Source organism: Danio rerio, chromosome 1, assembly GCF_052040795.2.
Source record: "Danio rerio strain M-AB ecotype USA chromosome 1, GRCz13ab, whole genome shotgun sequence".
Taxonomy (NCBI): Eukaryota; Metazoa; Chordata; class Actinopteri; order Cypriniformes; family Danionidae; genus Danio; species Danio rerio.
Genome location: NC_141021.1, coordinates 28439107 through 28465029, shown reverse-complemented (window position 1 = coordinate 28465029; position 25923 = coordinate 28439107). Strand labels below are relative to the sequence as shown.

The 25923-nt window shown below is 35.6% G+C and overlaps 3 protein-coding genes across 14 annotated transcripts in view; 2 read left to right on the top strand and 1 right to left on the bottom strand.

Annotated features, from left to right (window-relative positions):
• bnc2 (basonuclin zinc finger protein 2) overlaps nt 1-5717 on the bottom strand; it is a 194527-nt gene extending 188810 nt beyond the window's left edge. For 3 of the 4 annotated variants that reach the window (XM_087235916.1, XM_087235917.1, XM_087235919.1), the window contains exon 1: nt 5224-5717. In XM_087235916.1, coding sequence (XP_087092042.1) covers nt 5224-5226 — 3 coding nt within the window. In that variant the 5' untranslated portion in view covers nt 5227-5717. 4 annotated transcript variants of the gene reach the window in all.
• Nucleotides 1-25923, top strand: part of sh3gl2a (SH3 domain containing GRB2 like 2a, endophilin A1) — a 527445-nt gene that overhangs the window by 235748 nt on the left and 265774 nt on the right. The gene's annotated exons all lie outside the window — the stretch shown is intronic.
• cntln (centlein, centrosomal protein) overlaps nt 14713-25923 on the top strand; it is a 190823-nt gene continuing 179612 nt past the window's right edge. For 4 of the 9 annotated variants that reach the window (XM_087237213.1, XM_087237211.1, XM_087237208.1 and 1 more), the window contains exons 1-5: nt 14713-14797; nt 14887-14936; nt 15477-15564; nt 18674-18762; nt 21809-21893. In XM_087237213.1, coding sequence (XP_087093339.1) covers nt 15484-15564; nt 18674-18762; nt 21809-21893 — 255 coding nt within the window. In that variant the 5' untranslated portion in view covers nt 14713-14797; nt 14887-14936; nt 15477-15483. Of the gene's footprint in view, nt 14937-15476; nt 15565-18673; nt 18763-21808; nt 21894-25923 lie in introns of all 9 variants that reach the window. The other 5 variants (XM_087237212.1, XM_087237209.1, XM_087237207.1 and 2 more) reach the window with 2 other exon arrangements.

Here is a 25923-nt window from a genome sequence, read left to right as displayed (position 1 = left end):
ATATTTACGTTTTCTCGTGAGATCAGGCTGAAATATCATAAATACCATAATAAATACCATCAAGTCTTTCTTCACAGAATCCATTAACACTAAACATACCTCAAAAGTGTTCCTAACCCTAAAGAAAAGCATATTATCCCATTACAGTAGCTTCGGTTTTTAAACTTAATGCCAAAGACAATCGCACACTGGTTGAATCACTGAAACTTTATATTGGTCCAAATTCAAGTCATTTAAAAAGATTTAATCTTATATCACTTTGTTAAACAAGTGCAATACATGTTAAACTCAGAATTATTCAAATCTAAATAAAATAATAAAATAAAAATAAATAGCATTCTACTGCTCTTAGCTTGTATTCACCTTAAAATGTACTCCATTTAATCATTTTCTCTAAAACTAGAACTGTATATAATATACTGTTTTATTTAAAACCGTTTTATTTTTTCTCCACATTGTCCTTTTAAAAAGAAAGTTGTTAATGAGCTCTGCTGCAGTTTTTTAAAGTCTTGCGGGTATAATGCTGCTATCAATGAGACCAGACCGCAATAAAGAATGTCACCAAAGCTCTTTTGCAAGTGTGAAATATAAAATGTGGAGGCTCTTAAAACGCAGAGACAAAAAGTCTGATGAAAATTGTTCTGAGCTTATATACACTATGAAATACAGTCTTATTAAAGCTTCAAGGCGAACAGACTAATAAGCTTCCCCAATTATTCATTTTTTTAACCATACAAAAAAGATTGTGACGCTTGTGTACATATTCGCTCTGTAAGTGCAAGCACCCCCCTTTCATCTAGACACCTATTAGAAAATGAATTCCTACACTAACTGTTTGTGTTAGCAGTAAACTTCTCCAGCGGAGAAGTCTGACCAGAACCCTCTTCCCCCCGCCCTGTGTCATAATCACCCCTGGTCTTCAGTTCTATCAACATGTGGCACATGTCCTTGACACACTCAGCAAACTCTATGCACGGCTCATTTCCCTCACCTCTCCCTCTCTCTCTTTTAATATGAGGTTGCCTGGTAAAGAAGCTGGAATCTAATAACGGTGACAGTGGGGCTGTTTTGTTATTGTTCCCTCAATCTCAGACAGAGAGACTGCACGGACATTAATGAAATGGATAGACACAGAACAAAAACAGAGGCATTTCTTTTAAAAAAAGCTACACAAATAATATATATTGGAACATGCTACAATTGAGAACAAGAGTAACTGTGAGTGTCGATATGCATTATTGTTTAAAGTTCTTGCCTGTGTGTGCGTAAACCTGTTTGACTTTCCAATTCTACAGATGCTGATAGGAATTGTAGCATTAATGTTAGGGTCAGAGAAAGAAAAAGAGAGTGGGACTGATGAGACTGATGGTAAAAGAAGAACGGGACGCATGTCTCGTCTTGTGCATCGCTGCTGTGACTGCATTAGTGGAATGCTACAGTCACATGAAAGAGCTCTCTGAGAAGCAGCATTTCTGTCTGCTCAAAAGCTGCACTGTCCCCCTTTCTGCATACACACACTCACATACACACACAAACACTTGAACACTATTATTTATCAACACACCTAGTGTGTAAATGAACTTTCAGCATAGAAAATCACTGAGAACTTTAGAGGGGTAGTTTGTAATAAATGAATGATACTAAATCATAGTTTTCTCACAAATTGGCCAATGTTCTTCTAATAAAGGTCACTAAGTAAATTCCACAACGTTAATGTATAATAAAGAGTCTCAAACGTCTACAAAATGAGTTATAGAAACAGATTCATTTTAGATTTTAAGATGAACATAAGTGAACTCAAAGCTTGAATGGAAAGCATTTTCATATCTAGATTAATTCTTAAAATTACTGACATGTATTTTATGTACACACAATACCTTAGTTGTCTTGCCATATCTGATCAGTACTCCAGTCCAAGACTGTTCTGAAGTGACAGTTTTTAATCAAACCTTTCCTCTTCACAGGGTTTTTAAACAGATCTATCCTTGCTTTTTTTATGAAGAGGCAAATGCTATAAATGAAATACCCTCTTTTTTCCAGCACATTCTGTACATACGGTATAATGTGAAACATCTTATTCTGTAGTACCTCCTTATAAACTATAAAAAATAAATCACCCACAATAATCATACACCTCCCCACTGAGTACTTTAGTCACTGTGAGGCTTCTGTTTTGTGCTAGCTTGTAGATCCACAACAACCCCAACCCAGCTCGCTTTATTCTATGAAAAGAAGTGAATTATTGTCTTAGTTCTTTAAGAGAGCAGAGGTTACCCTTAAACTATCATTTCCTCAGGTCATCAATCCAGGTCTAGCAGCTGACACACTCGAGCATTTCTGTTTTACCTCAACATTTACAGCTATTCCGCAACACAATACTCTTGGCAATGAATCACAGAAATACAACAGCGAGCACATACTCTTGTGAAAAAAATCATCTAATTTGCTGTTTTTTTTTTTATTTTTAAGTGTTTATGTTGGAAACTTTATTGATGATGGTCTGTTTATTTTGTGCACAAAAGCACAAAACCTCAAAGCCAAATAATAATAATAATAATGTTGTCACAACAGAAATAACACAATTTATGTAAGCTGTCATCTCTGATTTTACTCAAATGATTTCTCTGATTTCTTGTTTCCTGCTAAATTCATAAATGATCTTTCAAAACACCACTGATCTAACTGATCAGAGGCTGCATTAGCAAATATAGGGTAAAACACCTAATAAAAAACAAAGCCTAATTATTTCAGCATGCTCTCTTTACTGTACTGCCTTTTTTCCCAACAGCTAAAATCTTTGTAAAACTTTACAATGAAGTTCCAGTAGTTATTGTTAGCTAATGTGTTTACTTTCATAAACAAACAATGATCAATGATATTTATTACATTATTTATTCATCTTTATTTACACTAATTAATGAACGTGAAGTTATTCCTGTTAACTTACAGTGCATTAACTCATTTTAACAAGCACAACTAAGTATTTTAATAATGCATTGGTAAATGTTGTTAGTAAAAACCATTTTGTTGTAAAGTGTGACCATGAATTGTTTTGTTTGTTTGTTTGTTTAGTTATAAATACAATGTAAAATAATTCATTTATATTTCTGGTTTCAATAAATTACCAAGACGGTAGCATATGACAAGAATCCACAGACTGATAAAGAAAGAGAAAATCATTTTTAAAAAGCTGGTCTTTTCAAACACATGTTCTGTTTTGTAAGTGTCATGGCCAACCTGTCGTACCTCTCACCCCATCCACACATAACAAATCATTTCTCGATCATGGTGGACATGGATCACAGTTTTAGCAGAGCAAATTCTTGCTGCATTTTCCATTGTTTCCTCATTTAGGTAGCATAGTCGTATGAGGCTTTTGTTTTTTTGTTTTTTTGACAATGAGCACATTACTGTTTTTATTGTTGATTTATATTGTTTGATTACTACTTTTATTAATAATAATAATACTTTTTTGCAGTCCTACATTTATACTCATGCAGAACAGAAACTTTGACATTTTTACAACTGTCACGATCTGAAAGGTTCAAGAGATCTGGAGATCAAATGAGCAGTGTGTGTGTGTGTGTGTGCGCGCGCGTGTGTGTGTGTGTGTGAGTGTGTGTGTGTGTGTGGTGAGTAGGCAGAGGGTCAGAGAACACAGGGCTAAGTGGACCTGCTCTTCATTAAGACAATGTCTCCGGGGGACGTCACTAGGGCTACCTGTCCGTGCGCTTATTGAACCGTCTAACCATCATCTACCCTCTTACTCTGCCAGAGTCCCTGGAGAATCACACCAGCACAGCTGACAAGTTCAGCCTTAGACTGCGCCTGCAACATGAAAGTACCTCTTCATTTTACCTCCTCCTTCGTTTTTTCACACACCCTTTCATTTCTCCTAAACTCCTTCCCTAAACCTATGCTTTATTTTTTTAGGAAAAAAGGAGATGAGACTGAGAAAGACAAAGAGGAAGAGAGAGGGGAGGATAGAGATAGAGATGGGGGACATAACTGCGTTTGACTTCTGACATGGAGCAGATGAAATGTTAAGTGTCCAGACAAGTCCGGGGAGCCGTGCAGATAAAAGTCATCAAATGACACTCTTGGAATGCAAATTGGCATTCTTGACTGCAGTGCTTGAACAATTGTGCCCCATCACAGACAACCACTGAGATTAGGGGGGAGAAAAAAAAAAAGAATAATTTAAAGCGGCAAAGTCATTAAACCTTAAGTAGAGGAACAGGAAGATTTTCCCCCTAGTAGTATATACTCTATTCAGCGATATCCCCTCCTTGCTTCGCTGTTCTCTGAAAGTGAAATGCCTCAGTGTTCACCTGCGCTTGTAAATCATTTTCCCTCATTTTAGCAAAGTGAAATAAATGAATGATAGAGAATAATAGAAAATACTGTAATTGTCTGTAATGAGTTTATAAAATAAAGTTTTTGTTTGAATTAATTGTAGGTGCTCAGCTGATTAATACATTCAAAATGAATCATGATGATTGTTGTTGGTTAAAAACGATTAAAAAGTTTTTTTTATTTTTTAGAGCGATGGATAATATTATTGTGTAATTCATAAACTATGGGTGCATTTATGAAATTTTATTTCATAAGGAAGTCATGATGCTTTTTATCTTTTAAAAGATTATTAGAATATTATTTCAAGATTTATAAGGCTATATTACATTAAGAATGGGCTATTTTAATAGTTTTATTATTGCATGTTTTTTATCTGTTTATTACTGACTGTTGTACTTAAGTATAACAAACAAACAAAATTGCCACAGATGAAATTTATCTAAATGTGTTTACAGTTTTCAAATGACCATTTTGGATTTTTGATTAATATAGCTAATTTTAAATATTTTTTTCTTTTACACAAAAGCGACTTTGTGCAATCAGTTTATGTGTGTTTATTTAGATGTACAATAATAAGGAAATATTGAGATACAGGTAAAGCAGTTTATCTTTACCTTTAGTATGTAAACATGCTGATGGCGGTTGATTTTCTCATTAGTCCCAACTAACTAAACATTTTTCGGAAACTTTTAGTCTAAGCCTTTTAGAGACAATACCGCCTAACAGATTTACGCTCATTTATTTACAACTTTTAGGACTTGTGACAATTGAATTGCACGTGACGTAATGATTACATATTGAGCGTTACAATAATGTTTGTTAATGCCATTAATGTAAAGTGTTCGTGTGTTGTTCGGTCATACTCACCATTTCTTCATATTGTGTGAATGGCTAAATGAAGTTCAGTCAGATCTCGCCCTCATGTGGGGGGACTCTATCCTCTTCCCTCTCCTCTTCTTTACGCAAATCTCACTAAACTCGCTCAAAACTTTATGTTTGTCCGCTCACTTTTTTAAGCGATTAAAATATTAGGATCAAAAACGGCAGCAGTCCGTCATCGTTAGGAAAAGAAACAACACTGATAAAAAACGGAATCACTACGCTCTCGTCATTCGCATGTACCGGGTCTCTGAAAAGAGAAAGAAGCCCGTTGGCTGAAATATTAGCTATTCGGTGGATCAAGAAGCCCAGCGCTGGTTCCGCTGTTCCAGGTCCGCTCGTATGAGCCACTCCACCGGGACCGAAGCGGGACAGAAGCGGGACTAAAGTGGGTGGGTAGTTTGAAGCAGCGGGGTAAATCTCTGGCTGTCCGGGAAGAGAAAACTGACTGTCTTACTCACTCCCGGCTATTTCTTCTGCATAGTCAGCTCTCTCTGACTGCTGCATTACATCCAAAGGAACGTGGTAATATATTTTAGTCTTGTGTAGTTGGTAGTGCATTACCTTCTAGAGGAGTTGATCATTTATTAAAATATTGCAAATTGTGCTGATTATCTTATTATCTAATTAGATTTTTTTCAATCTTCTAGTCTGTTCAGTAATATAGTTTAGCCTACTTTAGGTAGGGTATTATATAGGCTAACATAGAAAGTGTTTCTTCCTTTGCCTTTTTTTTCTTTTTCTTTTTTCTTTTTTTTTACATTTCTAAACAGAAAAAAAAAAACTTTAAAAGATATCACAGGATCTGACTTGTTCGCTTACTTTACAACAAATGGGCAGAACACTGTTGGATTTTTTAGTGCTGTGTAAATCAAAGATTTTTTTAATGACTTTAAATAATTTTTTTTTCTTCATCAGCCCTGCTTTTAAATGCTTTAATGTCAGTTAAATGAGAGTCCCCTGAAAACACACATAGGCTTGTGTGCATATACACACGCACACACATACACACACATGCACGCAAACCCATACACACACACAAATCTCTAAGATATTTTGCTTTAGAGATGTTTGAGGACACTGATTTCCTATATTTCTTCAAAACTTGTGTCCCCAGACTGTCTGAACAGAGCGCTTATAAATGTTTAATTATGGACTTGTTTCGTTTTTTCTTACAGTGCGCACTGAGCTTGATTCTCAAGAGTGAAGGATGAGGAAAGTCAAATGACAGACTTCTCCTTTGGACCAATAGAAGCCCCTAAATCCCAAGGCAGTCATTTTGATCAAGCTGAGTGCCTACAAGCCCCACTCACATGTTTGGTCAAGAGGTAAATAATAGATCAGGGATTAAACTTGTGTAGAATTCGTTCTAGGGTAACAAGCTACACACTCCCAGGATATGCATATTCATCTGATGTGCAAGGCCATGGCAGAGTAAATACCATATGCCCAGTAGTTAGAGAGCTTAAATCCCTAATTAAATGAGATATTACTGTACATTGCTCTCTGATATTAAACAACAGAACAGAGAAAATAGACCTTTAAAGAATTATGAGTAATGGATATTAGTATGTTCACTTGGGTTCAGTTTCCTAGCATAAAATGCTACAAATAAGTAAGTCTGTGTCTGATATTTCATAGAACTTTTAGCTTGTAGACGTGGCTTCTTGCATATTGTATATTTTTTGTTTTTATTCTTTTGATTTCACTGAATAAATGCAATCAATTAAGCATTCTCATCAAGTGGCAAGCCATCATCTAAGGGCAATGAACAAGTGGCGTCCACTAGTTATGAGCTCAGCAGCTTGACTCCTTTATTTGCTCAAGAAAAACATGACATTAAAGCGGCTTCCTTCCTGAAATCAGCTGCGAAAAGCCACCTGTGGGACCAGAGTATAAGTATTGGTTTATGTCAGACCCCTTCCAATTGTCTAATTACTCAAAGGGCAGTTGATGATGAGCTATTGAACCTTCTACCGGTTTTGGTCCTTTGGGAGGGTCATCAGCTGTCATAGACTGTGTGTCTGTTCAATAAATGCCACACGTATTTCCTGTTTATGGGCACTCAGGAAAATGTCAAGCTAATGGTGTCGCTTGACTTAGGAGAGGAGGCCACGTGCTCTTCACTACTCTCACCATCCACCCACAATATGGAAGTCATTTTAACCATTGATTTCTTCTCTTGTGTAAACTTTCCACACATAGCAGGAACACTAATTCACAGTGGAAGGAAACAAAGTACATACTTGTTAGCTTCACTCTCGATGCCATACTTTCACATGATAATGGCCATGGACACCTCTTAGCACACATTCATAAGCATAAACAAAAACAAAGAAGTGAAAAGGTTCACTGTGTTTGCCAGGGGCTTACATTATTTGAGCAGCATGATCCTCTCAGGGGAAATCTGATACAGCCTGTAGGGGAACCACTTCACTCCTCTTTCCCACAATTCAACAGAGACACATGGGGCAAGCATTGCTCCCTCCACCCCGCTGGCTCCCCTTTCTCCCTCCATCGCCCACAGGAAGAGAGCCCTCTTATCAATCCCCTCATTATCCGAACCCACTGCTTGCTGAAGACAGTTAGAAGGTCATCAGATGGAGCCAGAGACTCATGCACTGGGGACAAATGCTCAACAGTGGAGCTTGTCCTGGGATGCGGAGCATTCTGTGGGAGCTTGGGGTGTGTTGCATGCAGGCGGATGGCCGCGTGATGACAGGTTTGCCGATGGGAAAGTGGAGAGATGCAGCTTTGTAGGTTGAAAGACATGGTACAGAATAAATGACTAACTGCCACTGCTGGTGGTTTTTATAAAGGCCTTATGTTCACCTAATATCCATTATGTATCATATACTGTAATAAATGCTTACTACGTGGCGTTACCCTAAACCCAAACCTCTCAGGAACCTTGCATGTGGCACATTTTGAAAGAGTAAAAAACCTTGTTAAGTAAAAATTAAGATGCTTTAAATTATGAAGACAGAAAGCATGTCACATTCATGTCATTATACAAATGTGTGTCCTCATAAATAACATAAACAAGCATAAACAAATGATTATATATGGTTATGCATATCATTTCTATGTAACAATAATAGAAAAGACAGATATCAGTTGAGACAAAACACTGGTTTATAGACATGCTGAGGTAAGTTCAAGTCTAATGAGTGAACAGATGATTCGATTCAGATGATGGTGGAGATTGTGGATTCAATGGAGGAGATGGTTTAAACATATTTCTTAAACAATGATGATGGAGACAAAAGTAGAGGACATAGCTAGTATATTAATATTAAAATATTAATTGCTGGAAGTAGGTCTATAGTCCATCAAGTAGACCAGAGAGTGAGGGACTAGGAAGTGTTGTACTGTATACAGGTGCTGATGAGCGTGTTGATGAGGTGCAGGTGCAGGTGATTAGTATTCTGAGGATTGTGATTGTAGTGAGGTGGTGATTCTATGACAGTTGCCCAAGCTTAACATTAACCCCTAATTTATTAGATTATCTCAAGTCTCAGAATGGTTTTTTATATATTTATTTAATTTTTAAAGTATTTATATTGAAATTGAACTGAATGACAGATTCACAGTGTGACTGAATGGAAATGAGCATAAATGTTGTAGTTTGTTCTCCACCATAATTATAACTTTTGTTTGGAATGTTAAGAATTTTGACAACTTAAAAAATATAATTAGCAGATTTTTTTTAAACTGAAAGCTGAAAGCAACAATTGCAGAATGAATAGTAAGCTATCATCTGCTCATTTGTGCTGCATGACCAAAGCAAAAATTAAATACTTGAATTCATGACACAGCCTTGATCTCCATCAAGCTCTCTGTGGCTCGTATGCACAGATATCATACTTCTGTGACAAGTCATTGACTAGCCAGGTTAATTCTCACGTTTAATTGTATTTATAGCTCCTAGCTCAATAAAACAGGCTGTGTGACTATAGGGAATAATTAAAATGTGTGTCAGTAAGCAGATTTAAGGGAATTTATTTAAATGAATGCATACACTTCTTTTGATATTGCTTGCATTTCAGTGATTATACCATTGTGTGCCAAAGCTGGCAGCCTGGCACATGTGCGATATGTTGCTGACCCCTGGCTCACATAAATGTTTAGAATTGTTTTAATATAGTTTTGATGTTGTTGTTTTTACATTTATTTGTTGTTTGTATTGCCTGCTGTAGCTGGATGTGTAATTGTTTCATTGTTCACATCTATAGTTACACTGTTCGCTGTACTCATTAAAGCACTCTAAGACTCAATTTGTTATGAAATGAAAGTTGTGATAATCTTTTCCTATACTATGGAATATATATTTATATATTAATAAAACTGCTTTTCACTCCACTTCCATGGCATGACTTGAGTTTAGTCCAAATGATTGGATTGTTGTGATTTGCTGTTGTGATCACATGTGAGTGGCAAGTTTACCTGCTTTTGCACCAGCCACTAAAACAAAAAAACAGAGAAACAAAACAGGAATAAACTTTTGATTATGAAGGGTACAATATTATAAATGCACACAAATAAAATAATACCAATTATTAACAATAAATATTTCAATGTTCCAAGATTTAAAATGGTGATGCGGTTGCACAGTGGCTAGCGATGTTGCCTCGCATCAAGAAGATAGCTGATTTGTGCCTTGGCTGGATCAGTTGCCATTTCTGTGTGGAGTTTGCATGTTCTCCCCATGTTCACGTGGGTTTCCTCTGGGTGCTCCGGTTTTCCCTTAAAGACATGTGGTATAGGTGAATTTGATAAGCTAAAATTGTCAGTTGGGTATGAGTGTGTATGGATGTTTTCCAGTGATGGGCTGCAGCTGAAAGGGCATCTGCTGCTTAAACATATGCTGGATAAGTTGGCGGTTCATTCTGCTGTAGTTACCGCAGATTAATGAAGGGACTAAACCGAAAAGAAAATGATTGAATGAATGAAGATTGAAGAATTGCCAATTGGTTGTAAATTAAAATGCACTGCGAATACATAGCCTTAAAAAAAAAAAAAAAATGCTACAAATACCATAAACGGATTACAATTAAAACACTAACAACCAGATATAAATGAATTTGTATATATATATATATATATATATATATATATATATATATATATATATATATATATATATATATAAAGTAGAACCCTTATTATACTTCAATTCTATTATTACACTTGATTATCACTTTTTTTTTGGTTGACACTTTTTATATGCACATCCTCATTTTTATACATTTAAATATTCCAAATATTCCTTGGTTACATTTTAAGATAAAACAATGTGTGTGGGTAGATAGATAGCATAAAATTCCCTTTCCTTTTTTAAAACCAATATCCTGAGGCACATGTACTGTCAGAATCAAGTTTAAGGCACATTATCTACATTATCTCGACTGAATTTACTCACCCACATATTCATCCTTGGGGAAATGATACTGTGTGCTTCTCTTTATAATGTATCTCATTTCCATTCCAAAGTGACACTGCCAGGTTTGCAGCTAGCATGTCTACAAAGTGAGAGTCTTGTATGTTTTTAGAACATTATAAAGCATGTCTTTTTCCTGTCCTCTTTATCAAAGGTAAACACACAGCAGCAGATGACAGTCCCCGTACCTCAAATTGCAGGCGGAGAACCGGGGTTTTCCCAATCCTCTGTGGTGAAATACTTCCCGTGCTCTGCCTACTCAGCTCACCGAGGGATTGTCGACGCTTCCTGATTTCATGTGCAGCACGGTGATTCGGGTGTGAATACATCTCTGTTTCTCAGTGACACAAAGAAGGAGGAACAGATGAGTTAAATGGAATAATTTCGTTTTACATCACATCAGAAATACTAGCATAATGGCAAAGAGGATAGATGGAATCATCATTCATCAAGCTAGGGGTTCATGTTCTAGTCATAATGTTCTTGAAACTGAAGACTCATTCTCACTATTAAAGCAAAAAACAATAAACCAATTGGTTGATTAAAAGAAATTAATTCTTAAAAGCAACCTGTTTATCATTTATAAGAAACTGAAATGAATATTGAGTAACATTGTGGATATATGTGTGTGGTCTGAAAGAAATAATGTGTTGAATAATCTAAATTAAGACAACTCATAGATCATCCTTTTTATTTTTTAATAAATTATAAATAATTTATACAATTTGTTTATTTTATTTGTTGTTTTCGGACCAGATAAAAAAAACTGGAAAAACAGTACATTTATTTCCCACTTGAGCAACATTTGCGTGGTTTTCTGTTGTTCTGAACTTTTTACAGGCCTTAAGGGTTGTAAATGGAGCATGTTACATTTGTGACGTTTGGCCGCTGTTGGAGGCTGTAGAACAGAAACTGATATTAGTGCCAGAGAGAGCATGTAAAATCACATTCGGAATGGATGACTGGTAACTATCAGTGGTAAACAAAGGGCTTTGTTGGGCAAAAAAGAAAAAGTTGATTCAAAAGTGCCATGTGTCTCTGTTCCTAAAAGGGGCAGATGTTGCAAATTACCAGCCAGTCTACTGCCTCTGAAATCGCAGCTCAAATGAGCATCCTAATGAGAGGCACTGTTTGCGGGTCAGAGAAAAGCCTAATCACGCTAAGTCAATTGACTTCTTCTGGAGCAAGAGAGCATGCAAGCTCCAAAGCAGATGACCTGCTGTCTGTTGCACTCCTGCAACCTCCTTTATATCTGTCTAATCTTGTTTCTGTGGTTTTAATCATCTAGCCTTTTGACTATGATATGACTCTAGCCAACAAGGACAGGCACAGTTGTTTAGATACCATTATACAACCATTATGCAATGAAAAAAATTATATGTGAGCGTATGATAATTTACATCGTTTACAACAAGATAAACAACCAGGGTAGACTCTAAAAGAGCTTCATTTCTAAATAGGTACATTGAGAAATATGTATTTAACTTTAGGCTAAATCAAGAGAAAGAGTGTCACAAACCTGGAGTAATTAGAGGTTATGAGGGATATGAGCAAGAGATACAGGAGGAATTTACATTTTCAAAATATGTTTGCAAATGTAGTTTATTATTTATATTAATTCTACGGTGGTGGAGAGAGTTCACCGTGCTTCACTTTAAGAAAACACGTGCAATTACAAAAACGCCAGAAAACTGAGAAAAGATCTTCATCTGTTTGACAGCACACATGCTGCAAATCCTCACAAAGCAAAAACATTTTTAAAAAATGCGCTGCATTTTTTACACAACTCAAACAAATTATTAAAATGCACCGCATTGTCTTACAATGCAAACATTTTATGAAAAACGCACTGCATTTTCTTACAAAAAGAACGGAATATGGCTCAAATGTTTTAAGGGGACCGAAAAACGTAACGGACGCCGCTGTGCCCTGACTATTGCTCAGTGAAGTTGTAGATGATCTTTAAAAGTTGAGCTTTTTGGTTTATTTTAATATCTCGATTCCATTGTCTTTAGTAATTATTTGGCTAAATAATTATAACATAAATAATTAACTCCGTGGTGTTCTGAATAATTTTAAAATTAACGCATCGTGTTTTTGTAAAAATGTTTGCATTTTGAGATAAAGCAGCGCGTTTTAATAATTTGTTTGCGTTATAAGAAAATGCAGCGCGTTTTTTAAAAATGTGTTTGCATTGTGAGGATTTGCTGCACGTTTGCTGTCAAACAGATGAAGATCTTTTCTCAATTAGCCTTCGCTTTTTGTAATTGCACTTTTCTTAAATTGCAGCACGTTAAGCTCTCTCAGCCACCGTAGAATTCACAAATAGCACTCTTCAAAGATAAGATATGGTTATGAATTATAAATTGCCGAAGATCTACGTTCTACATACACTATATTATGTGTCTATATGTAACAATATTATTTGGAGAGAAAAAAACCCTACATTTTATGCTAATGAGCTTGAGGTTACACTTCAGTGTAACACTTTACAATAAGGGTGTTTTAGTTAATGCTAGTTGACATGATTTAATGGTGAACAACACAACTGTTAAGCATTTCTTGATCTTTGCTAATGTTAATTAAACAAATAGCGAACAATGACTAAATTTTTCAGCATTACATAATCGTTGTCAGCGACTCATATTTTAATGCATTTCTATACAATAGTTAATGTGTTAGTTGACTTATACAAATGTTAGTAACATATTAGATAATATTGAAGCAGTGTACACTACAATAATGTTCATAATTATATGAACATGCTTTGTTAATGATAAATCATTTTAGTAACATTAATTAGTTAGATCGGGTTTAGAATTGCTTAATAAATGTGTTGTTCATTGTCAGGTCTTGCTATCTAGTCCATAGACAAATTTGCATTTGTGCATGTGTAAGTAAACATCACCTAATTATAAATTAAATATATTAAATGTAAAGTGGTGCATTAGAATATAAGTAAGATAACATGAACAAAGATTATGTAATGCTGAATTATCGTTTTCAGTAGTTTATGTAAATTAATGTATTGACACATTAATATGTTTAGTTACATTAACATCGACATAGTAGGCCTTATACCTGCTCACCTGATGTTAATTCATGTTAACTTTAAATAACTTTTAATAACCCTATAAATAACCCTTTAATTAATTAAAACAGCCATATTGTAAAGTGTTATCACTTAGCTACAGAGGAGTTACTATCCTGCATTAATAGCTACACACATACACATAGCCTACATTTATTTTGCAATACATATTAATATTTTCTATGCATATTATATTGCTGACCAAGTCCCTCGGTCAAGATACAAGCAGTGGGGTGATTGTTCTTTTGCAGTGGCAAGTCCTAAACTCTGACCTGCCACTTTTTAAGCTTAAGACCCACATGTTTAAATTGGGTTTTAATGCATACCACTGACACTTTGTTATGTTTTAAAGTTTTTGTATTTTATTGATATTTTTGTATTGTTTTGCATTGTCTGCTTTTTTTTGTTGTGCTTGTGTTGTATAATTTGCTTTTACTTGTGTAAAGCAATTTGGTCTACCTTGGTTGTAGTAAAGTGCTATAAAATATAAATAAAACGATTAATTGATTGATTGATTGATTGATTGATTGATTGATTGATTGATTGATTGATTGAATATTTTTACCATAATTGTAGAGGAAAAGAAAGAAAGAAAGAAAGAAAGAAAGAACGTAAGAAAGAAAGAAAGAAAGAAAAAAGAAAGAAAGAAAGAAAGAACAGAGGAATTTCGCATTAATTACATTAATTTAATATAGTATTATTCTGTAGCTACAGTTTCTGTAGCTTTTACTGTGGTTGGAATTAAAAAAATGTTTGCTTTGTTCTGCAAAGGGTGACTCTTATTGACATAAATTACAACAGTTCTGTTAATTAGTACCATGTTCTGTGTATTGTACTGATAGCACGAAAAATATCAACAAAGCCACATTTAAATGAATGATGGCCTTAGGGATCTCTATAATCGAGACTGGCGTACCGTAAAGCGCTTCAGGGTGTCGTGAAGTGTGGTAAACAGCTCTGTACCGAAACACGGAACTGGCGCGAGCATTTGAAAAAGACAAGGCATTTGATCGTGTTTTCGCTTTTACGAGGTATGTCTAATCTTTTTTTTTTTCTTTTAAACCTCTGATGAAAACACGCTGTCAGATGCGACAAGAACGGAGCTTTATTTACATCGCAGATCAGTACTTTAGATAAACTTCAGCCGTATCCAAGGACGCACTGCTGCAGGTCAGACATAACGCACTAACTACATTTAACTTAAATGAGCAATTCTTTTGGTTTATTAAATATTTTGTTTAACGACTTCTTTGTTTCTTTCTTATTAAAGATGTTTAATGCCATATAGATGTAGTCGGTCATATGTTGTAATACGTTTTAGTGTCTTTTATGTCCGATTGCTGTATTGAGTGAGTTTATTGAGCTTTGACACAATATCGATGGAGAATAATCCTATGGGTTTTTATGTTTGTATTTATTCACTGTTTTTTTTTACTCATTGGCACGATTTTTAGTATAGCTGTCATCATTTAAGACTTAACGTTACGTGTGCTGTCAAGATTTGAATGCTGTCTATCTGTCTGTCTGTCTGTCTATCTATCTATCTATCTATCTATCTATCTATCTATCTATCTATCTATCTATCTATCTATCTATCTATCTGTCTATCTGTCTGTCTGTCTGTCTGTCTGTCTGTCTGTCTGTCTGTCTGTCTGTCTGTCTTTACACATTTAGTCATAACAGGTATATAACAAATATGTCTTCTGTCAGGATCTCAATGGATTCCGAAGACAATGAACGTGTTTTACTTCTTAAGGAAAAGCTCATGAGTTTATCTGAAGAACTTGCTCAGTGCCAGGTATATTATGCCATTCGTTTATCAATTCTTTTTCAGTTGTCTAGTTCATCTCTTTTATCTCATTTTAGGGTTTTAGTGATGATGCTTCTCAAAGTATTTTTTTTCTAAGTGTGCTAAATTGTAAAAGTAACAAAATATACCATATAACCTACTGTAGTATATGAGCATCAAATTGAGTAAAAACAACATATGCATAAATGTGTTTTTAGAAACATACAATATACTAACCTGTCATGTAGCTACTGTAAGGTGAAGTTGGCCTACATATTAGTTTTTATATCTATCTGCTATGGCAGCGATGAAGATGCATGGGCATTAATATGCCTTACTGTAACATTGTAACAAATGTGGACATGTCAATGGGCTCAAACAGCTTGCCCTTTACGGCAGCTGAATGCCTGTTGTGAACTAAATATGATGTTTATTTACAATAATAAATCCTAAAATTATGTAAATTCTACAATTAGTCATCATGGCATTATGGCTCTCTCGCTCTCTGCAGACTTATGAAATCAGTGTTGTAAATAAGGGAAAGAAAGATTTATCAAAATAAGCATGCTCAGATAAAGTATAGATACTTAACACAATTGCACAATGATATATAGAATATCTTATTGCTGTCTTCTAATTATTTAGATATTCTTAGATTTGTAGCATTTTTGTGTCAATGTAGTGTGATCATGAACAAGCAAAATGTTAATTTTTTTTGGCACTTCAATATACCATGAATAATTAGTTGTTGCTTATACTTTTATAGTGCTTTTTAAAAAAAAAATGAGAGTGATGCAGTGATGTTCTTAATTGTTTAGCTTAATAGTTCAGACATTAACAATTTCACATGCTAATCTGGCCTGCTATGTGCTATATTGATTGAAAATGATAAAGTGACTATTCATAGTCTATTGCACGCTAGCACTTTACAATAAGTAACACTTTACAACAGTAGTTAATTTAATTAAATTAAATTACTACAAAAGCTTTTATCAATCTAAGCTGATGTAAATTTTCTAGTTAATGCCTAATAACCCATTTAAATCATGGACATAATACAAGTCAAAATCATTAAATAAAGTTAACAATTGTATTTTTGTTCTATTAAAATAGTAACTGTAAATCCATTTTGTACTTTTTGAATTTGTTTAAAACATTTATTTGCTCTGAATATGTATGTAGAAGTAAAGCCTAACTTTTTTCTGCAGCTTATTTTACCATTGTGATAGTACCACATACCGTAATAAAAGCTTCCGCAGTTAATCGCATCAAAACCGTACAAAGAGAATCCAAGGTCCATCTGATATGCTTTCACAGAATTAAACACTAAACTGATGTGACTCATGCATCCTGCATACTGTTAAATCCCCACCAGGTGGTGCCTAAAAACAAATACCTGCATTGTCAACAGTGTTAGACTTTTAATAATTAAAAGCTAACAGATTTTTTTAGCATATAGCATACTCCAGGACATCAATAAGACACTTGTTACTAATTGAGAAGAGCCTTCAGATACTCAGTAGGTAGCCTTTGCTTACTATACAACAGTATAAGACTTGCGCTGACCTACAATAGGTTTACATCATCAGTGGATGTCGACTGGCTCCATCTAGCATTTTTCTACTTGCCTGCGGTTCACAATTGATTTTTCTCCTTTCCACTTCTAATGACAAGTGTGTATGTATAAAGCATCACGTCTCATTTCTATAGAAGGTGTGCAGTGCCCATCCATCGACTGCCATTAACGGCAAAATGTTTCTAGTGGACCTGAGAATTATCAGGGAGGCAGTTTTACTTTATTAATATTTGTATAAATAGCAACATTCAGAGAGTGCACTCATCCAGTGGGCATTCATGGCCTGCTGTATGAGATAAATAATTCATCAATACGACTGCCTTTCAACATATCAAACACCTTCCATTCCATGAGAAAATCCCTGTAATGTGCAGGAGTTGCTCAATCTTCTGATGTAGTGAGCTTAAGTTCTTGTGAACAGACCACCTATTTGATGGAGGACTTTTCTTAATTTGTCATTATACACAATGAAGACTGGGAACAGTGAGATCTCTATTTCTATTCATTTGCGCAGTCTCTCTCTCTCGCACGCGCTACTTTGTATGTTTAGCCTATGGTCTATCAAGGTCTGCCTGCACCATTTAGTAAATAATTAATTAGACACTTTTGAATAGGGTTTAAAATTCATGTACTAATTGGACACCAGCAGATTCTACAGGGATTTATGACTTTAATCTTATAATGATGTGGACATAATTTAACAGATAATTTTATATTAAGTTGATCTGGTATAATTCAGTTTTTTTTTATTAATGTCAGAAAATGTAGTTTTTAGATGTTTCTCATTAAATGTAATGTAGCTTAAAAATCTTTGAAAGCCATTTTTTTCCTCCCGAAGACACTTTGAATTGTAAGCATGTGCCTCTCTGTTGCCACTTTTTCTTTATGCGACTAGTCAGTCCAGATTTCTTTCTTTCTTTCTTTCTTTCTTTCTTTCTTTCTTTCTTTCTTTCTTTCTTTCTTTCTTTCTTTCTTTTATTTACAGAATGTTCCACATTTACAGAAAGGTTCCACACAGGCATAATACAACTTAAAAATGTGCATATTAAAACAAATGCAGATTTATGTATCAGTAATATAATGTCTAGTATGGTTAACCCAGAAGTCCACATACTTTAGCCTCCATATTCCAATCATTATCAGTCGGTTCAAAACTACAAATGTTTAATAACATGTAATATTTAAACCTGTAATGAAACATACAAAAGGGGAAACAATTATGTCCATCTATTGGTCTTTTCAAGAATTGTATTATTATGATGACACTGTCTTTATAATTGACTTTGGACAGTTTATATTCTGTGGCCACGAAATTAATTATATAAATGTTAGAGACAGAATTTTGATACAGAAAATAATAAACATGCACAATATAGTATCATGTAATTTTCATAAATTGGTTGATTTGTCAATAATAATAACACTAATAATGCATATCCTTGACCATGTACTGTGCATATATGTGGGAAACATTTGAAAATATAAATAAAAACACTATAGCTGATTAAGTCAATGCTTTGCTGTTATATTTGCTTCTAACAGGCAGACAAGGAGTTTGTGTGGTCACTTTGGAAGCGGCTTCAGGTGGCCAGTCCTGATCTCACCCAGGCTGTGAGTCTTGCTGTGGAAAGGTGAGTCACATTATAAAGTCACATGGACACAATAGCAAATCCTTTCCAAGGATTTTCCCAGTTCTTTTCTACTATTGAATTATTATGCTGTTTCGTTTCTTGACTTGAAATAAATGCTGTTTCTGCCACACGAAATCCCTGATTTGTGAACACACATTGCAGCGGTTCTGCAGGGGTGTGTGTTGGGTGGCTGCGCCGTTGAACACAGTTATGAGAGAACCTGAGAGCAGATGATGATCTAAACCCTCTTATCCTCCGCACAGACTTTCTCTCTCTCTTCTCATCTAAACGCTGAAAAAACTCCTCTTTGAGGGATATACACTAGATTTAACATGACTTATGACCCTCAAAGAGTGGCATGGGAATGTGTTGAAAGGAGAAAAAAAAGAGATCAAATTCGCAATGCCGAATGATTGCCATTGTCATTCCTTCTTTTAGAAGTCTTGATGATGTTAAGCAGATAAAGCAAAATTCGACACTCGGGAGGAAATTGAGACAACTGGCACACTGTTAAAAAAAGTGTAAAAAAAAAAAAACTCAAATACTTGAGGCAACCAGCTTCAGGGCTTTTTTGAGCTTGCTGAACTTATGGAAAAAATTGGATCAACTTAATTAAAGTTAAAGGTCTGTTCTTTGATCATACACAATATAAGTTCTATGAAGTCTTTTTTAAAACTTCATGTTCAGTCTGCTTGCATTTTAAATTAATATAAACACTGATATTACTCTCTAGTTGTTTACAAAATGTTACTTAGTTTTTTTAGCAAACTGAAAATGTTACTTTAGTTCGCTGAAGCAAGTTATAAGTGTGGCGAAATTAAAATGAAAGGCAGCTTGAGGGGCGGCACTGTCAGCTCACAGCAAGAAGGTTGCTGGTTTGAGTCCGGCTGGTCCACGTGGCATATCTGTGTGGAGTTTGTATTCAAGTTTCCTCTGGGTTTCGATATTGGTGAATTGAATGAACTTAAGTGGTTGTAGTGTATGAGATTGTATGGGTGTTTGCAGCTGGAAGGGCATCTGCTGCATGAAACATGCCAGAGTAGCTGGCAGTTCATCTCGCTGTGACGACCTCTGATAAATCAGGGACTAAGCCAAAGAAAAAATAAATGAATAATGAACATAATGCTTGATTATGCATTAATAACAAATCTTAATAACCCAAAGACATGCTTATAGGTGAATTGAATAAATTAAATTGGGAGTAGTGTATGTGTGAATGTGAGAGTGGATGGGTGTTACCCAGTATTGGGTTGCAGCTGAAAGGGCATCTGCTTTATAAAAAAATATGCCTGATAAGTCGGCAGTTCATTCCGCTATGACGACCTCTTTTAAATCAGGGACTAAGCTGAAGTAAAATGAATGAATAAATGAATTTAATGCTAAAACGTTAATTGTGTATTAATAACAAATATTGGTTGCCATATTCATGCTTAAATAATCCTAAATTATTCTGAATCATTCCTGGACTCTCACTACCAAACCTGGATATTGTTTTAAGTTGATGAAACTTGATTTTTTTAAGTTGATCAGACTAAATGCTCCAACTTAACATGTTCTACACTCACTCATTTTTTGCATTGATGAAAAAGTTACTCTGAGCTAAATTTGTTATATTATTGTATATATTTTTTTAAGTTTTAGCTGTCACTTCTATATTAATTTATTTAACCAACAATAGTCTTGAAGGAATTTTGCCAAAAGTGCATTCATTTTCCACGGTTTCCTCTGTTGATCAATTATTTTTCATATTTTCTTTCTTTGGAATATTTACACTTGTTTTTCAATGACGTCTATTGCTTAAACAAATTACTCAAAGGAACAACATTGACTGTGATTTCATTTTTCGTTCAGTGTCAGATTCATTTCAGTTTAATTTTGTTGCCCTGTCTGTTACCAAATAGCAATAGCAATTGAAAGAGTCATTAAAATGTCCAAACCTTGTTAACAAAATTAAAGTCTTTTCACAAAGAATGTTTTGCTTAAATAGAGAAGAGAATAAATATTACTAAATATAAATATATATTTAAATATTTTAAAATAGTTTTAAATTGACTGAATTGATGCTGAAAAAAGAACGGTAATGAATTTATTTGGATAAATATAAAATGATTCTTTCGACTACCTGATGCGAGGTCAGCGATAAGGAGAACTTTTGTGACCGAAATCTGGATCTCAGAAAGTGTGTTCCTTGACACTTGAAGCAATGATAAATAAAAGAGCGGCAGATAGGCTACATGCTCCCATATCACTCACAAGCTCCTTCCTCAGGCGCAGCCAACAAACCGAGCTGCTCCTCAAAGAGCTGGCAACTCGCACCTGAGGCCGTGTGCATATATCAGCATAGCGCCACCCGGGAGATCGACATGATAATTGCGCTGGCTCCGTACAGCACACAGGCTTCTGGGAATTGTGGACGGCCTGGTAGCGAGCGAACGTTTTGGCTTGGGATATGGTTAACATCACCAAGCTTCAAGGCAACAGTGTACTCTGAGGAGAGCTGTATCATGTCAGATGTCCTCAGGGAGAGATGGAATGAGAAAGGGTGGAAGAGATTGAAAAAGTGAACCAGGGAAAGAAGGATCCCAGGTGAGTGGCGGCTGTTCAAACAAACTTGCCCCAATTGTGATTCTTTTGTCTTTTCCCCCCAAACACCCACTAAAGAGGGTTAGATGCTGAAAGGAAAGGAGTGTTTGTGTTCCCTAGTGAGTAGTGTTCCTGTTTTGATATCCTGATAATTACTGATACCTGGAGACTGGAGTTATATCCCATCATTCCCTGTTGACCCTCTGTGGTATAAGCTTAGAGAACGCGCTGAGTGGTTGAAAGGCAATTTTGCCTGTTTTTTCTCCCACAGCATCCAGTCTATCCTACAGTGTTTTATCTCCTAACAGAGCATCAACATTGCATCACCCCAAATAGATTTTCAAATGCGAATGGCTGCAGTGTTCGCTGAGGCCAGTGGATCGGTTTGCCCTCTTCTGTATTCTGTTACTGTGGCTGCCTGCGCCTCTAATTTTGCTCTTTTGTTCAATCTGTGCTGTACTAGAGAGAAGCAGAAGGCTGAGAACAAGGACAGAAAAGTTCTGGAGATCCTTCAAGCAAAAGACTACAGGATCCAAGAGCTGGAGCAGGTACTGTGAGAGCTTTACAACTTAAACTACACCACAGCCACAGGTGTGCAGGCATGCACATGCGGTTTGAGAAACCTTCGTCTCTCCTTTTTTTTAATGAGCGTCTCTGACTGCTTGATAGATCTGCTTGGATGACAGCTAATGATGAAGCCGTGTTGTTAATTCACCTTTAATCATGCCCCTTAATGAAACATCTGTCAGTCGGCTTCATTAGCTGTTCTGTCTCTTCACCAGCAGTGAGTCCGTCAAACGTGTCCACGCATACTCCTCGTTTTTGTAAATAAGATTAGCCATGGCTTGACAACCAATATCAAACCAAACTCGAACCTGCTAAACACTACGCCACGCCATGGTTCCGCCATCGTGACAGCATTATTAATCATAGGCCGATGTGTTGTTTTTTTATAGCAGGAGTTCGCATTTCGTTTGGCAGCACCATAGGTAGGAATAGCTAGATGGCACATTAGCAACTATTGCTAATTAAAGTGATATGTCTACGTGTCTGCCATATTGGAAAGGTCAAGATCTGCTTGTAATTGCAAGGAAGTGAACTGACAGATGTGCTATGCAGCAGGCTGTAACAGTCCCTTCCAATCAATTTTCATAGGATTTGGTTTGTCATAAATGTCAGATGGTTCTGCATGTCGTTGATGATGTTATATTCAAAATCAAAGTACTCTTCATCTGTAGTGCTGAATAGCACAGCCCGATTGAAAGAAGTTTGTATACCATAGTTGAACGTAGAAATTGAAAAACATCCATCATTTATTTTAAATGTAAAATTAAGATCTCCGAACCATCTGGACAAATAAACCAAGGAATTTTTTTGTTTTCTGAAATCTACTTAGTGGGTACTGTATGTGGCTTGGCTGAGTTTACAAATTCTTCACAAAACGTTTAATATGCTTATTTATAACCTAGGGAATAACACCTAGAATGAAATGCTCAGTTTTAACATATTTGGAATGGTTGTGAATATAAAAGAGTTTTTCTGTAATGCTCCTCAGCTTGTTTCAGTACCTCTTTTTCTCTCACACAAACACACACATGATGTACTCTGAAATATGTGTACAAAATAATCATACTTAATTTGTCAAATTGTTGCTTTTAATTGATTAGATGCCTTGTTAAATATATAAAGAAAATCTGAGTATACCTAGGCATAGTTAAATAATAAGAGTTAATGGCTATACCATGAACCTCAAAGACCATTGATTCTTCGTTCTTATGTAAATTCTGCAAGTGTAAAACCCTGGTGAAATCCAGCGCTATCAGAACAGAAATTAGGTTACTCTGGTGGTTTATGTTTGATAACCAACTTGCTACAAGCGAAAAAAGCTAGACCTCTCCACTATGTTAGTTAAAAATCTTTAGATGATCCCAAGATTTCCACAATCTTGGACCAGGCTGTATCCCGAGCAGCTGCTTTGGTGGTCATGGAGGAGTAGAGAAGAGAACATGCATTTGATTCTTGTGAGACTCCAGTGACAGACGAGTCCTCGCTGACGTCCAGCATTCTCCAGCCTCCAGCGCCTAGACTGTAGCTCGGCACAAGACATTTGGCCATAGGAGAATAGGTTGTTCCCAACTAAGCCTGGTTTCCCTCAAGGTTTTTATCCTTTACTTGATAATTGGTAAAGATTTTTCCTCGCCGCTGTCGCCACTGGCTTGCATAGTTCGGGACTTGTAGAGCTGCACATTCATGGATCATTCTTCAGTGTTTGGACTCTCAGCAGTGAATATTAAACCACACTAAACTAACCTGAACTGAACTTAAACTCTAAAACTGAACTGACTGTTTCATTCACTAAAATCTTCTACGTGAAGCTGCTTTGACACAATCTACATTGTAAAAGAGCCATACAAATTTGAATTGAATTTAACAAGACATCTACTCCCTTTGTTAATTTTTTTTTATTTAGCACATGTTTGAGTGAGTGAGAGAGAGCATTAAAGAGGAGTGGAGAGCAGAGCTTATTAATTTTTACAACCTTACAAATATGGTCATCAAGGTCCTTCTGATTTTAAGGGTATTTTATGGTGTAATAAATGATTATATAAAAAACATTTCTGGAGATGTTTTGAACATACCTAAGCCATATACAAGGGTTGGACAATAAAATTAAAACACTTTCCAATTTAGTATTGAGGTTTCAAGGCTAAATATAACTAGCCTGGTGGCCAATCTTTACTGATTGCACAGTCCACCAGTAATAGCTGAGTGTGAAGGTTTAAATAGTAGAGTAATAGCACAGTATGGCTTAAAATGTTTCAATGCACACAACATTATAGGTGACATATCAGACTTTTAAAGGGGACAAATTGTTGGTGCACATCTTGCTGGAGCATCTGGGACCAAGACAGCAAGTCTTTATGATGTATCAAGAGCCACGATATTTAGAGTAATGTCAGCATACCACCAAGAAGGAAGAACAACATCCAACAGGAGTAACTGTGGATGCAGGAGGATGCTGTCTGTATCCAAAAAACATAACTCAATGCAAAATTAAATGTTCACCTTAACTTTCCCGTTTCCACCAAAACGGCCAAATGGCCAAATCACTCATGCCAGTACCAAACATCAGTTTCAATGGTGCCAGCAGCAAAAATCTTGGGCTTGGGACAATATGAAGTATGTATTGTTAGCTGTTGAGTCTACCTTCACTGTCTTTCCCACATCCAGGAGAGTTAATGGTGAGGAGAGTTACGGTGTGGCTCAAAATTTCTCTGGCCACTGTGCAGGACTTGTGCATGTCATTCCCAAGATGAATTGATGCTGTATTGGCCACAAATGGAGGCCCTTTATTGTGGTCTAAAACCAGGTGTTTCAATTTCATTGTCCAACCCCTGTACCTACTATGTAGATATTAGTAAACAATTTAACTTAATTAATAAATCAATGCAGTATGTGTTAGAGGGGTTTGCATTTGCTAGGGGTGAGTGAGCCATCTTTAAACCACCGGAATAACCTAATTTGAACATCTCAGATAACAAATTTGCAAAAGATATGTAAACATTTCAAATAACTTACACATGCTTATTCCGAATATATGTAAAAGACACTCGTCAGATGTTATTTTAAAAAGCAGGCATGAGATTCAGCTGTGTGCTCTTCATTTTCTGTCTGGTTTAGGCTCAAAATGATACGGCAAACAGCTACTCTGACTGACAGTATTTTCTCAGCGCAAAAGCATGTGTTATTAGAAGTGTGATGCTTTTCCTGGTAACATGGAGCCGATCCACAAATTACAGCACATTGTGGTGGCTGAGCAATCAGAGTCTCTTGAGGGTGGGACTTTTAGAGGAACAAGGTAATATGGCAGTCGTTTTCATGTTAGCTGAGTAGCTATATATAATTAAAGTACAATATATGAAAAAAATTACGTGATTTTTTTTTTTTTTTACAAATGAAGTATGACCCCACATTTCTTTGCATCTTATAAACATAACCAAGCCTTAAAAATACACTCTGGACCACCCCTTTAAGAAAAGTCGTAGTAAGAGCTGAGTTAAATGATACCATAAATGTGCATTGAACACCAGGGATGGGACAAAACATGCTTATGCCAATATTTCCAGCCACAAGACATTTATTGATACTCTGGAATCAATACTTATTTAACTGTAAAGATTTATTTAAATGTAATGAACTGAATTTATTTATCACAGTCTTGTACTGTGTTCGTTTACTGCTTCAATGCTAGTACACTCAGCCACTTTGAGGTGGTGCTTCCCGTAATGATGAATAAACAACAATTCAGAGATCTGCTTACTTTGTCAGGAATATGGGTTTAAACTGTTTAAGTTAAATTCCACATTTTCGTTTAGATAAAGATAAGCCGGTATTAATAGTTGAACATGAACATATTATTTAAAGGGCCTTCAAACTTTGGCTGAAATTATTAGAAAATTAAAACTTAAAAATTATATCATATTTAAAATGGCTAAAAAAAGACATGTAACAATAAACAGAAGTTGTTTTGATTGCATAGAAAAGAAGTAATAAATAGGATACAGTATATGTCTGCAT